The sequence below is a fragment of the Engraulis encrasicolus genome, chromosome 17, assembly GCF_034702125.1.
Source record: "Engraulis encrasicolus isolate BLACKSEA-1 chromosome 17, IST_EnEncr_1.0, whole genome shotgun sequence".
NCBI classification, from domain to species: Eukaryota; Metazoa; Chordata; class Actinopteri; order Clupeiformes; family Engraulidae; genus Engraulis; species Engraulis encrasicolus.
In genome coordinates, this window is record NC_085873.1 from 9,341,758 (window position 1) to 9,353,948 (window position 12,191).

General features: G+C 48.1%; 1 protein-coding gene across 1 annotated transcript in view; it reads left to right on the forward strand.

Moving 5' to 3' along the window:
* The window catches only part of LOC134467618 (F-box/WD repeat-containing protein 10-like), a 20,732-nt gene extending 11,040 nt beyond the window's left edge, over nucleotides 1-9,692 (forward strand). The window contains exons 9-17 of the mRNA XM_063221458.1: nucleotides 2,273-2,394; nucleotides 3,460-3,611; nucleotides 3,710-3,849; nucleotides 4,274-4,432; nucleotides 5,673-5,940; nucleotides 6,998-7,157; nucleotides 7,308-7,433; nucleotides 8,121-8,995; nucleotides 9,153-9,692. Coding sequence (XP_063077528.1) covers nucleotides 2,273-2,394; nucleotides 3,460-3,611; nucleotides 3,710-3,849; nucleotides 4,274-4,432; nucleotides 5,673-5,940; nucleotides 6,998-7,157; nucleotides 7,308-7,433; nucleotides 8,121-8,995; nucleotides 9,153-9,587 — 2,437 coding nt within the window. The 3' untranslated portion in view covers nucleotides 9,588-9,692. The remainder of the gene's footprint in view (nucleotides 1-2,272; nucleotides 2,395-3,459; nucleotides 3,612-3,709; nucleotides 3,850-4,273; nucleotides 4,433-5,672; nucleotides 5,941-6,997; nucleotides 7,158-7,307; nucleotides 7,434-8,120; nucleotides 8,996-9,152) is intronic.
* The last annotated feature ends 2,499 nt before the right edge of the window (nucleotides 9,693-12,191 follow it).

Sequence of the window (12,191 nt, forward strand, 5' to 3'; positions counted from 1 at the left end):
TTACATTGTATTAAATATTGTTACACTGGTTATTACACTGTACCTAATGTGGTATATCCACTGAACCATTAAAACAGTATTACCATTTGCCCCATTTTTTTCTTCATTTTAACAATAGTCGTTTGGTTTTAAGCCTATGCACGTCATGTCACGTCTGTATGTATCATATACGTTTACGAAATGGTGGACGGGAGTGGTAGGAATGATGGGGGACTGGAAGCGTCGCGTTTCGGGGATATACCTTAAGCAGTCGAAGGCGACTGCACAGGCAGTCTAGTTTTCATTACTCAATCCATTTAATTAGTTTTTCTTTAATTTCCACTGAAAACAGTGAATAACATCACATATGCCAGACCTTTAACATAGCACTAACCAAACACATACAGCCATCACCACAAACCCTCACATCTCCACACACCCTCACTCAAACATCACATAACCCTACTATAAGCCTACAGTAGAAACCTAAACCTCACACAAACAGCCGTCAACACACAGCCAAATACCATGGACCATGCACAGAAGAGAGGGGAGCGGAGGAGAAGAGAGGAAAGGAGAGGACACGAACACACAGGCACGCGCGCGCACACACGTTGTGCAATAAAGTGTATGATGTCTTATGTGTTTATGTACAGTAGTAGCCTGCTGCTAGACACCTTAATTTCCTCCAGGAGCTCAGCTCATACCACGCAACAAAATGACAGGCGATTACGCTATGTCACGGAAATGTTCGCTTTCTTTGTTACTCCCATAGCGTCGGTAGGCCTAGTTTTTTTGTTATATATTTTTTTTCACGTAGACTACTCGCACGTCCATGCAAGGTCTGCCTTTTGCGATGGCGTGGGCTTTCCGAATCAGCAAATACATGCAATTGGGCCAGGACTAAGAAAATGTCAGATGACTTCTGACTGACAGCTACGCTCAAACTGACATACACGTAAATGACTAACCAATGGCTGTAGCGTGTAGCTTACATCATGACGGAGGTGTCCATGGGTAATGTAGGAAACCTTGCCGTCGTTGGGTTCATTAAAGAAGCAGCGGTTTAGGCGTTCATAATGTAGGCTATTCCAGTCGGGCGTTACCAGCCAAATTGGCGCGGAGATCATTTTCTCTACTAACCAAAATGAAATTTCACCCGCAATTTGGCGAGTTGGCGTGTGTTAATTCAGAGCCCTGGTGATAACCACCAGATACAACCACAGCATCAGATACACACACGCACACACACACACGCACACATACACACACACACACACACACACACACACACACACACACACACACAATACACACACACACACACAGACAGACACACGCACACACAGACACACACACATGCACACACATGCACACATACACACACGCACATGTACACACACACATACACACACACACAGACAGAGACACATGCACACACACACTACACACACACACAATACACACACCCACAGACACACACACACACACAATACACACAATACACATACACATACACACACACACACACACACACACACACACACACACACACACACACACACACACACACACACACAAACTCGATATGACCTCAGCATCACCACACACACACACACACACACACACACACACACACACACACACACACACACACACACACACACACACACACACACACACACATACAGACACATGCACACAAAGACAATATACACACATACACACACACACACACACACACACACACACACACACACACACACACACACACATACACACACGCACAAACCGGTTATGACCTTAGCATCAGATACAGTAATCTCAGCTTCTTCTGGATACACACACACAGGTGTAATGTCAGATTTTGGTCCTCACAATAGTGGTATAACAAGTACACACACAAACACACACACACACAAACACACACACACACATACACACACGCCTTGTAGGGGTGTGTATCACAGCCTCCATGACGATACGATTTTACTGTAATATCGATATCTTATTATTCGATGCGATGCGATTCGATTATTTTCGATACATAAGAATGCCCCACGAAACAATACTATACGATTCGATTCGACTTTTTTCCAATTAATATTCCACTTCTATTATGCTATGGAGCTAGGACTTTTGGCAGGGGCCAGCAATTTAATTATTTTCGATACCTATGAATGCCCCACGATACGATTCAATTGTCAGATTACATCGCAATATATCGATACATTTCGATAATTATTTACACCCCTAACGCCTTGACTCCTTGACCTCCTCCCTGTCCCCTCAGGTGTTGGAACATGAAGACGGGTGTGTGCACCGCGCTTCTCCGAGGCCACATGGGCACCATCACCTGTCTGGACGTGCACGGGAACCGCCTCGTGTCCGGAGCCAAGGACTGCAAGGTCAAAGGTTAGTGCCAGATGAGATTATAGGATTATAAAGAGAATTTACTATAAAGATGCACTTTGTAATATTTGTAGTAGTTTCTTAGCAGAATTCATGCTGCCCATTCACAACCTTTTTCATGAATACTTCCCACCACCATCAAATTCGAAGTATTCATTATGACTAGGACAATTGCACTTTTCGTACATGAAAAGGTGGATCTTCTCCATGGTCTGCCATTTTGAATTTCCAGAAATAGACATTTTTAGCTGCAAAACTTAATGTACTTTGGTCATACTAGTGAATATTAGTTTATTATTTAGTAAATGTTGATGACAAGATCAAATTTGCAAATAAGCAGCACAGGTTCAATGAGCAGCATCATAGTTGCAATACCTGCTCTGACTACCATCCCACAAAGTGCACCTTTAAGGGAAATTTACGTCCATGATTTAAGTCCACACTTAAAGGAGAATTACTGCCAATTTAAACATGCAGTGGAATTGCTCATGGCACCCTTGGCTTGTCTGCAGTCTTTCTTTTGTTCAGCCCTCTCTGAGATCCTGGCCATTGTAATGGGGGCATGGCCAGTTTACATTATTTAGAAAAAAAAATTGGTGAATAGCATACTCCAAAAATATCATCATCAAGTGATACAACATCAGCAGACACCTTATAATACAACAAAACGTTTGAGGTGATATTTGAGGAATGTTAGTTCTTAAAAAAAAAAGAAAAACACAAACCCATGGCAAAATTAATATGACAGTCATGCATGATTCTGCATGGTTTTGTATAGTGAAGAGAAAGGAGTTTCCTACTGGGAAACTCCAACTCCCATTGTCATTGTGACACAGCACTCCACAGCACTCCACAAAATTGCATTTATGCCTCACCTGTGCAAGGGGGCAGCCCCCAATGGCGCCCCAAGGGAGCAGTGCGGCGGGACTGTACCATGCTCATGGAGGAGAACGGGGGAGAGCACTGGTTAATTACTCCCCCCACCAACCTGGCGGGTCTGGAGTCAAACAGCCAACCTTTGTGATACAAGTCTGACGCCCTAACCGCTTACCCATGACTGCCCTACAGTGTGGGACCTTGAGTCGGCGAGGTGTGAGGAGCACCTGGTGTTTAAGCACCATCACCCCGTGCTGTGTGTCAAGATCGACAAGGCATTTGTGCTCAGCAGCTGCGTCGGGGGACTCGTGAAGATGTGGAGCCTCGAGGGCTCCTTGATTAAGGTGAGAATTGTCTGCCTGCCTGCTTATCTGCCTGTTTGTTTGTCTGTCTGTCCGCTTACCTGACTGTCTGTCTGTCTTGTCTGTCTGTACGTCGGCAGGTGGTGTCAGATAAGTGCCCAGTGACGTGTCTGTACTTTGATGATTGGCACATCGTGACGGGTGCGACGGATGGCCAGGCAATGGCCTGGAGCACCAACCCGGACTTCAAGAAGTGCCTCAAAGTCTTCAACCACCCTATGTGAGTGTGATACCTTGTGTGTGTGTGTGTGTGTGTGTGTGTGTGTGTGTGTGTGTGTGTGTGTGGCAGTGGTCTCCAATCATCTTCTTCCAAGAGCCAAATTATTATTATTAGCGCAAATGAAGCTGAGGGCCAAACCAATCGCCCAACCGTATGGCCACAGATAGCACACATATGTTTTCATTTGTTCCAACCTCATGGCGGGCCAAATGTTTGCCATGCCCGGGCCGGATCTGGCCCACGGGCCGCCATTTGGAAACCGCTGGTGTATGGGGTAAGAGTGAGTTGATTCACTTGTCTTCGATCTGTGTCTTGGCACATCTGTGTGTTGCCTGTTGTGGACAAGTGTGAGTTACTTAATTTCTCTCTCTCTCTCTCTCTCTCTCTCTCTTTCGCTCACTCTCTCGTTCTCTCCCTCTCTCAGGGAGGTGTTGTCGGTGACGTGCCTGTACCTGCGCGTGATCACGGGCTGCGTGGACGGCTACATCCGCATATTCAACTTCCTGTCCGGCGAGTGCATCAGGGTCCTGAAAGCCTGCGGCCACAGCAGCCCAGTGCACTCCGTACATGTGTCTGAAAACAAGTGAGTGCACTACCGCAACACACACACACACACACACACACACACACACACACACACACACACACACACACACACACACACACACACACATAGTTACGGTATACAGCCTTAGGCCACTGCTGCCCCATAGACACATGCTTATTACAGTTCTGACACTGTGTCCCATGGGTCAGTTCGCAAAACAGTTTTGCTAATATGGCACTCCGCACGAGGTCTCATGTCGCGAGCCACATTTAGAGTTTCCTTCACTACATTGTTTGGACCAATAAGGTTGTGACCTTACTGGAAGCGACGGACCAGCATATCATTAGCGTGGCAAAATAGCAATTGGCTACTGTTTGTACTGTTGTTAATAAAAATAAGCTGCATAAGATAATCAACATGGCCAGCAAGATTGCTTGCCAGCCACTAAATAGCATGGCCATGACTGTTGAAGCAAGGGTGGTAAAGAAGGCAAATGCCATATGTGAGGATCTCTCCCACCCCTTACAGCAAGCATATGAGTTGTTGCCCTCAGGTAGGAGGTTTAGGATGCCCTCATTTAAGACAAACAGAGCCCGCCAATCATTTATACCTACTAGTATCTCCATCCTAAATAAGACAACTGTAAGTTAGACTGAATAGCACACTGCACTTTGGTACTGAATACTGCACTTTACTGTGTTTATGTTGGGTTTTTTTTGTCAACCTGTCTTTTTGTTCTATAGAGGGAGGGGAGGGGAGGGGGTCGTGTTTGTCTATTGTGTTCTTGTTTATTGTAATGTCTTTGTAATTGTATCAGATGCACTGAAAATGGCACAGAACAAATTTCCGAAAGGACAAATAAATAATCTATCTGTCTATCTACTACACATGCTTGTTTTTACATTTCCTTCACTCCCAAATGGTTCCCATAAAATACTTGACTGGCTCAACATCAAGCGGTTGGTGTCACATCAATATTATACAGTATTAAGTTCAGAATTAAGAGACTGAGACCAAATTCTTCTACAGATCTGAATGCCACACTTCTTACGATACATTAACAACGTGGGGGCAGACGTTTAGTGCATGCAGTGTCCATCGCTAACGCACTGCGATTCGGAGTGTTGTTAGGACAGTATCTAGGCACTGGATGAGCGCCCTACGCACTGAAACAGTGTCCAAGGTGCACAAGTGTGCTATTTGAGACACGCCCATAGTCTTAACCTGGCCATTGTATGACCTTTGCATGACCTTTGTGTGACCCCTCCAAACACAGCATAGTGGTGGACACAGACGACGGGGTGACGCTGCTGCAGTTTGCGCGCGGTCGCTGGGACTACACGTCGTCGATGGAGCGCGATGCCAAAGACGGCGCGTCGTCCTCCACCGCCGCCAACGGTGGTCCCGCTGCTCCCTCCGTCAGCATCCTCAAGCACACCAACGCCTACGTGCGCGCCGAGCGGATGGCTGTCATCGGCGCCTCCAACCGCAAGCTCTTCCAACATCAGCATCAGCACCAGCATCAGCATCAGCACCAGCACGCAGTAAATATGACAGTTACACAGAGTTAAATAACTCTTTTAATCCCTTATCACCCAGTGAGCAGACGGAACTTCTTCTGGTTGGCTGAGCAGGTGTCCATTATATATAGTAAAAAAGCCGCACTCCCGGATCAATTTCTTGCAGTTTTAATACTGGGTTAGCATGGCAGACAGACAGACGTTTCGGCCTAAGCCTTCTTCAGCGTCTTTTTCAGGTGTCCATTATTCCCAGAGAACAGGACACCTATGATGTCATGCGGTCGTGCGTGCGTCTAACTTAGACGCGCATAGAATGCTGCCAATATTTAAATAAAGAAATCGTGCGGATGACATACCCTCAGCATTTCAAAGGTTCTATGCGCGAGGGTGCAGTTGGATGACAGTTTGGCACACCTGCGGCCGTTATCCCATAGCCTTTTTTAAGACAGCTAAACAGGTGTTAAATAACTAGGCCTATTCATACACGGAAGAGTTTCACAAATGGACTTGGCGAAGCTAACAGCCCTTCGGCTGCACCGTCGGGCTGTTAGAACGCTTCTCCTCATCCATATTGGGACACCTCGTCGGCCGTCATTCCTTACTTAGAGCAGAGCCTATGTTATAACCCTACTGTCACCAAAATTGTGATGGCTATGTCTCAATCGGTTACTTATTAAGGCTGTCTGTACAGTCATAGCAATGAAGTAGTTGTTGTTATGAAGCAGTTGATTATTTTCAGCAAAATAGTGAATAGGCCCGCCGGCGACCCCATTTGCAGAGGCTACAGTTGACATTGACTCCATTTCAGATAACATTTGTTCACACTTCAAAAATACTAATTAATTGTACCCTTTGATCATTTTAACATTTTCTGAGTCAATTCTACTCAATATGCAGATGCAAATGTCAATACCTGGAATGTGAAAAAAGGAACACTGGTGACACATGGAGCAGAGTGTGCGGAGTGAAATGACTGACGTTTGACTCTCCTGCTAGCGTCATTTGATATGTAGATTGAACATTGATTGTTGAATATTACTAACATTCCATTACTAACGTCCCGTTTTTCACTGTGCACCAGCTGCATTCCCCTAATCCACTGGATGAGCCCTCAGCTGAAGCTGCTGTTGGAAGTGGAAGTGGAGGTGGAGGAAGTGGAGTAGGAAGTGGTTCTCTGATGGCAATACCTCTCTCCCACAGCTCTCGGTCTGTGTCTGCAAACAGCATGCAACATGCCATGGGTGAGGGCTCTCGAGCATGCACAGTGCACACACATGCAGTACATATATAGTCAGGCTCAAGCCTGGACAAATTGGGCTGAGGCCTTGGTTATACGTAACATAACACTAACATAATATGATCCTGTTTACACGGCATGTTCATCTCTCCAGAGGTCCAACAGGAGTCTGCGCGCAGGGCCAACTGGGCTCATGTGTACAAGCGCAGCCGGGCTCACAGCGAGCTGCAGGCTGACGTTGTTGCCCTTAGTGGACAGGACACTACGCCTAGAAACACAGGTAACACACACACACACACGCACGCACGCGCACACACACACACACACACACACACACACACACACACACATATCTAGTGACACAGGTAACACACACACACACACACACACACACACACACACACACACACACACACACACAGACCCACACACACACTTATGTACGTAAGTCCCCATCAAAGAACGCATTACATTTTATTAATAACAGTAATAATAATAATAATGATTTATAATAAGAAGAAGAACTCCGAGTGTAAGTGTAACGTAAGTGTATCAGGGCTTGACACTGGCACCTGCCAACTGGCCAAATGCTGGTAAAACTTGGCTGTGGCTGGTAATGCCGTCAGTGTCACTAGCCAATTTGGCTGGCAGCTTATTCCTTGGTATGGCATGCGAATCATAGTACCCTATTCTGCCCGTATGAATTGTTTGTATTTAAGTTCAAAAAAATCTCAGTAACTCAGTTTCTATTTGCTTGATATATTTCCATATAGAACGCTAAACCCTCATCTTGCTTCTGAGGTTAGACATACACTATCATGATAAAGAAAAAAACGATATAAAAGTTGTGCCTAATGGAAAACCTGAATGGCTAGTGACTCGGGAAAACCACTAGCCACAGTGGCCGGTGGGTGAAAAAGTTAATGTCAAGCCCTGAAGTGTATGTATTATTTTTCTGTAATGTTAGGGCGTGAGACGACCCTGATAAGGGAGGAGCTGAGCCGCAGCGAGTGGGCCCTGCTGCGGCGCGTGAGGAAGAGGGCCCCCGCCCCCCACGTGCCCCAGCAAGGGCCCCCCTCCCTGGACCAGATGCTGCTGTCCCTGGGCAACTCCTCGCAGCTCTGCCCCCTGGCTGAGCCCCTACGCTCTAACACGGAGCTCAACGCCCGCACCGTGCGCAACGCCTGGGGCTCGCCGCCGCACTCCCGCTCGCCCACCGAACCCAACCGCGGACGGCCTGGACCCGAACCCAGCCGCGAACAACGCGAAGCAAACCACGAACAGCGCGAATCCAACCGCGAAAGACAAGAACCCAACAGCAAACTATACGGACCCAGACCCGAACGCGAAACGGGCCCAGACCCAACACCTACACCTGCACCCCAGCCCGCCCCGGCGCCTCCATCAAACCCTCTCTCAACCACTCTGTTAACGCCTCCGTTGGCACCTCCGCCTCGGACCGACGCGAGGCCCAAGAAGACGTCATCTGCCTCGTCCTCCGTCTCCTCCACGCCACCTCTGGTCGCCCCGCAGCCGTACTTCCAGAGGCTTCCGAAGCCGTCCAGCTACCCGCGCTCTAAGGTGATATACACCCCTCTGAGGCAGCTGCCGCTAACCTCCTCTTCCTCCTCCACCGCCTCGCCCGAACCCGACGCCAGCGCAGGTCGCAGGGCGACTACTAGGAGTCCCGATGAGCCGCATCGGCAGCGAGCGCGCTCCTGTGTGCCTCCTCTGGAAAGGTCGGGGGTCAAGGTGAAGTCCAAGGGTCGAGACCCGCTTCAGAGGCCGCTGAGGAAAAAAAGGCCGCAGACCGCCGGACCAACATGCACTGCAGCCGGCAAGGTAGGGTGTGTGTGTGTGTGTGCGCACGCGCATTTGTGTAGATGTTGATGCAAGATACAATATGTGTCTATTTTTCCATGCCTGTTTTGACCTTGTATACTCCCTCTCGCTCTTATCTCCCACGTATACTTCCCCCAAACCTCCCACCCCCTCCCAGGTCCCCCAGGTGACCTTTGCCCCCAGGTCTCCTGCTACAGGTGACAGCGGCGCCAGCTCCACCACCATCACCCCCGTCCTCTCACCCCCCAGCCTGTTCACTCGCACTCCTGCCGACCTACGCCAGACCCCAATCAAGCATGTGGAGTTTAAGTCCGCCAAGGCCAGCCCCCAGCGCCTCCACAACCCGCTGGATCCCTTCCGCGACCACAGCGGCTTCCAGCTCCGCACCCAGGCCCAGCTGGAGGAGTACGTGCGCGCGCAGACGGAGCGTGGCCGGCAAGAGAACGCCAAGGGCGACAGGGAGGAGAGGTGGCAGTCACAGTCGCGGAAAATGGCGTTGTGGGGGCTGCTGGCGAGAGGGCTGCCCCACCAGCACCTGAGCCAGGAGAGGCAGGTGTACGCGCCAGAGCTGGGGCCCCACGTTTACATCTGAGACACACACACCCATTTATGGACATGAAGTACAGTCCATATTTCTTACAGCTCAACCAAAGACGACCACTTGTTCTGAGTCGCCTCTATTTTTTATGTTTGCAAAAAATCCACAAAACAACATTTAATGGGAATTTTCTGTAATCTTTGACTTTTGGGACATTCTGAGAAAGGGCACCATAAATTAAAATATTTTAAAATTGATTTTCAGTTTGGTGAGGAGGTGTTTTGGCAGCATGCAGACTAAAAAGTAGCAGGTTCAGGAAAAGCTTCTTTCTAACCCACCACACTGAACACCATTAAAATCCAGGTTACAGTAAAATGCATTGTAACTTTTGTTACTTGCATTGTGACTAGTATACTGTATATTACAGCTTTCCCCCTGTAATGCCTTACATTATTGCATTACAGTAAAAAGTAATGCATTACAGTAATTCATTATTTTGTAATTACTCCAACACTGTATTCCATCACCCATAGAAATATGCACGTGTTTTAGTAATCATCTGCAAGTGCTACAGGACAGAGGTTGAATTTAGTAAACAATGAGCTACTAGCCTTATTATGTGTTAGTGTGTTATGAAGTTGTGTTGTTGTTTGGGTTCTGTGGGTGTGACACAGTCGTGATATGCAAATAGAGTTGGGGCGGGGGGTTACCTTCAAGCAATCAGGTGCGGACACATAGTCGATTTCGACTGGACAGCACCGGCCGCCGGATCGAAAGGGCAGGAACGTAGAGCCACCCTTGGACTTCATAAGTCCAGCGCGGCAGCACTGAACACTATCCCGTGCTGCTACTTTCCGACTACTGCCGTGTTGGTGTGGAAGATCTAATCTGTTTCAAAGCATTTTCGTCGCCGCCGGTATTCGCATTCGCTTCTCGGTGTCGTCTGGTTTTGAAACAAGACGTCAGTATGCGGAGATGAAAAGGACGTTTCCAGAACAGTTGGGGACGGGTTAGGGTGGCCATCGGTCCGTTTTTACGACCTGTTTACGACGTTCGTGTGTCCCTCTCTTTGTCTTTCCTCTCCTCCTCGCCTTGTGCTTATGGCCTCGATACAAGGCAACGTAATTGACACAAATAGATTGACAGACGGTCGTGTTTCCGATAGGCTATCTGGGGCCGCCATGTTACTCCAGATATTACTTCAGACTGCGCACAACAAATTAACTGTATTGCTGTACTGGCAACGCATACTGCAAGCAAGTTTGTCCGCTAAATGCATTTACAACGAGGGCTCTCGTAACTTTTCAACCAGGGCAAAGAAAGCGTCTTTCTGCACGGGCGCTCTCTGTATTTTGAGCTCGTGCTGTTGCTATGGTTATCCAAGCGTCTGCAGGGAAAAAAATGCTGACAGAAGCGTCCGCATCTCATCTTAAAACACCGCTGATAAACACACTCCTGACCTTTACTTTCAGCAAAGTACATCAAATAGGCTACTATACACATCATGCATGATGCTTGAAAAAAAGATGAAATAAAAACACAACGACAACGGAGGGATTGCCTATCGTATAGCCTACTCTACCGTCTCTGATACAACGTTAAATTAGTGGTTCTGATGACTCCTTTATCGGAGTGGAGAGGTAGGTGTAATGAAATGCGAAAATCCTTCCCAAAACATCTTGTTTTACAACTAAAACTGTTTTTGGCGGCTGAGTTAGTCGAGGTAAGATGGCAGCGCCGCTTCTTGATTTCAGCCTGCTGTTTAGAATGACACAAAGTCGGGGAGTGACACGAAGGCGGGGAGTCAGCCAGTTGAAGCCACGGGTACTGCGCAAGGACGCTAGGTTAGATAGTTAAGGGGCGGGGTTGTCCGGCCGAAGTCCGGACAGGTGGTCACCCTAATGCCATGACATCACTCTGAGCCCCCGCACAGTCCTAGGGCAAGTCCAGTTAGTCAGAGCTGTGTATCCTGCAGAAGCCAAGCCTGTCGTCGCCCCCCCAGCCTCCCCTGTGGTGCCCCCTACAGTCATCAATGAGGAACTTCAACCTGCTGAAAATGAGCTGGATGACAAAGAAAGGTATGATCCACCGATTGACCTCTCTCACCTCCCCTTTGTACAGCAGCAGAAAGTGAAGCAGATGTTGAGGGAAGAGTGTCAAGCATTCGCGAGAGATGAAAATGATGCGGGCTGTATCCCTTCTCTGCAGCTCAAAATCAGACTCACTGACCCAACACCTGTACACCGTACATATGTGTCTGTTCCTAAACCCCTACACAGAGACGTCAAGCAGTACTTAGAAGATCTCCTGAACAGGGGCTGGATTCAGAAATCACGATCGCACTACTCGTCACCCATTGTCTGTGTGCGGAAGAAAGATGGTACTCTCCGTCTCTGCTGTGATTATAGGGAGCTCAACCAAAAGTCACTGCCTGATCGCCATCCCATCCCACGCATTCAAGACATGCTAGACAGCTTACACGGCAGTGCCTGGTTTTCAGTGCTAGACCAAGGCAAAGCGTTCCACCAGGGCTTCATGGAAGAGAGTAGTAGGCCCCTCACTGCCTTTATAACACCCTGGGGACTCTACGAGTGGGTAAGAATTCCCTTCGGCTTGTCTAGTGCCCCCTCTGAATTCCAACGCAGCATGGAGGAATGT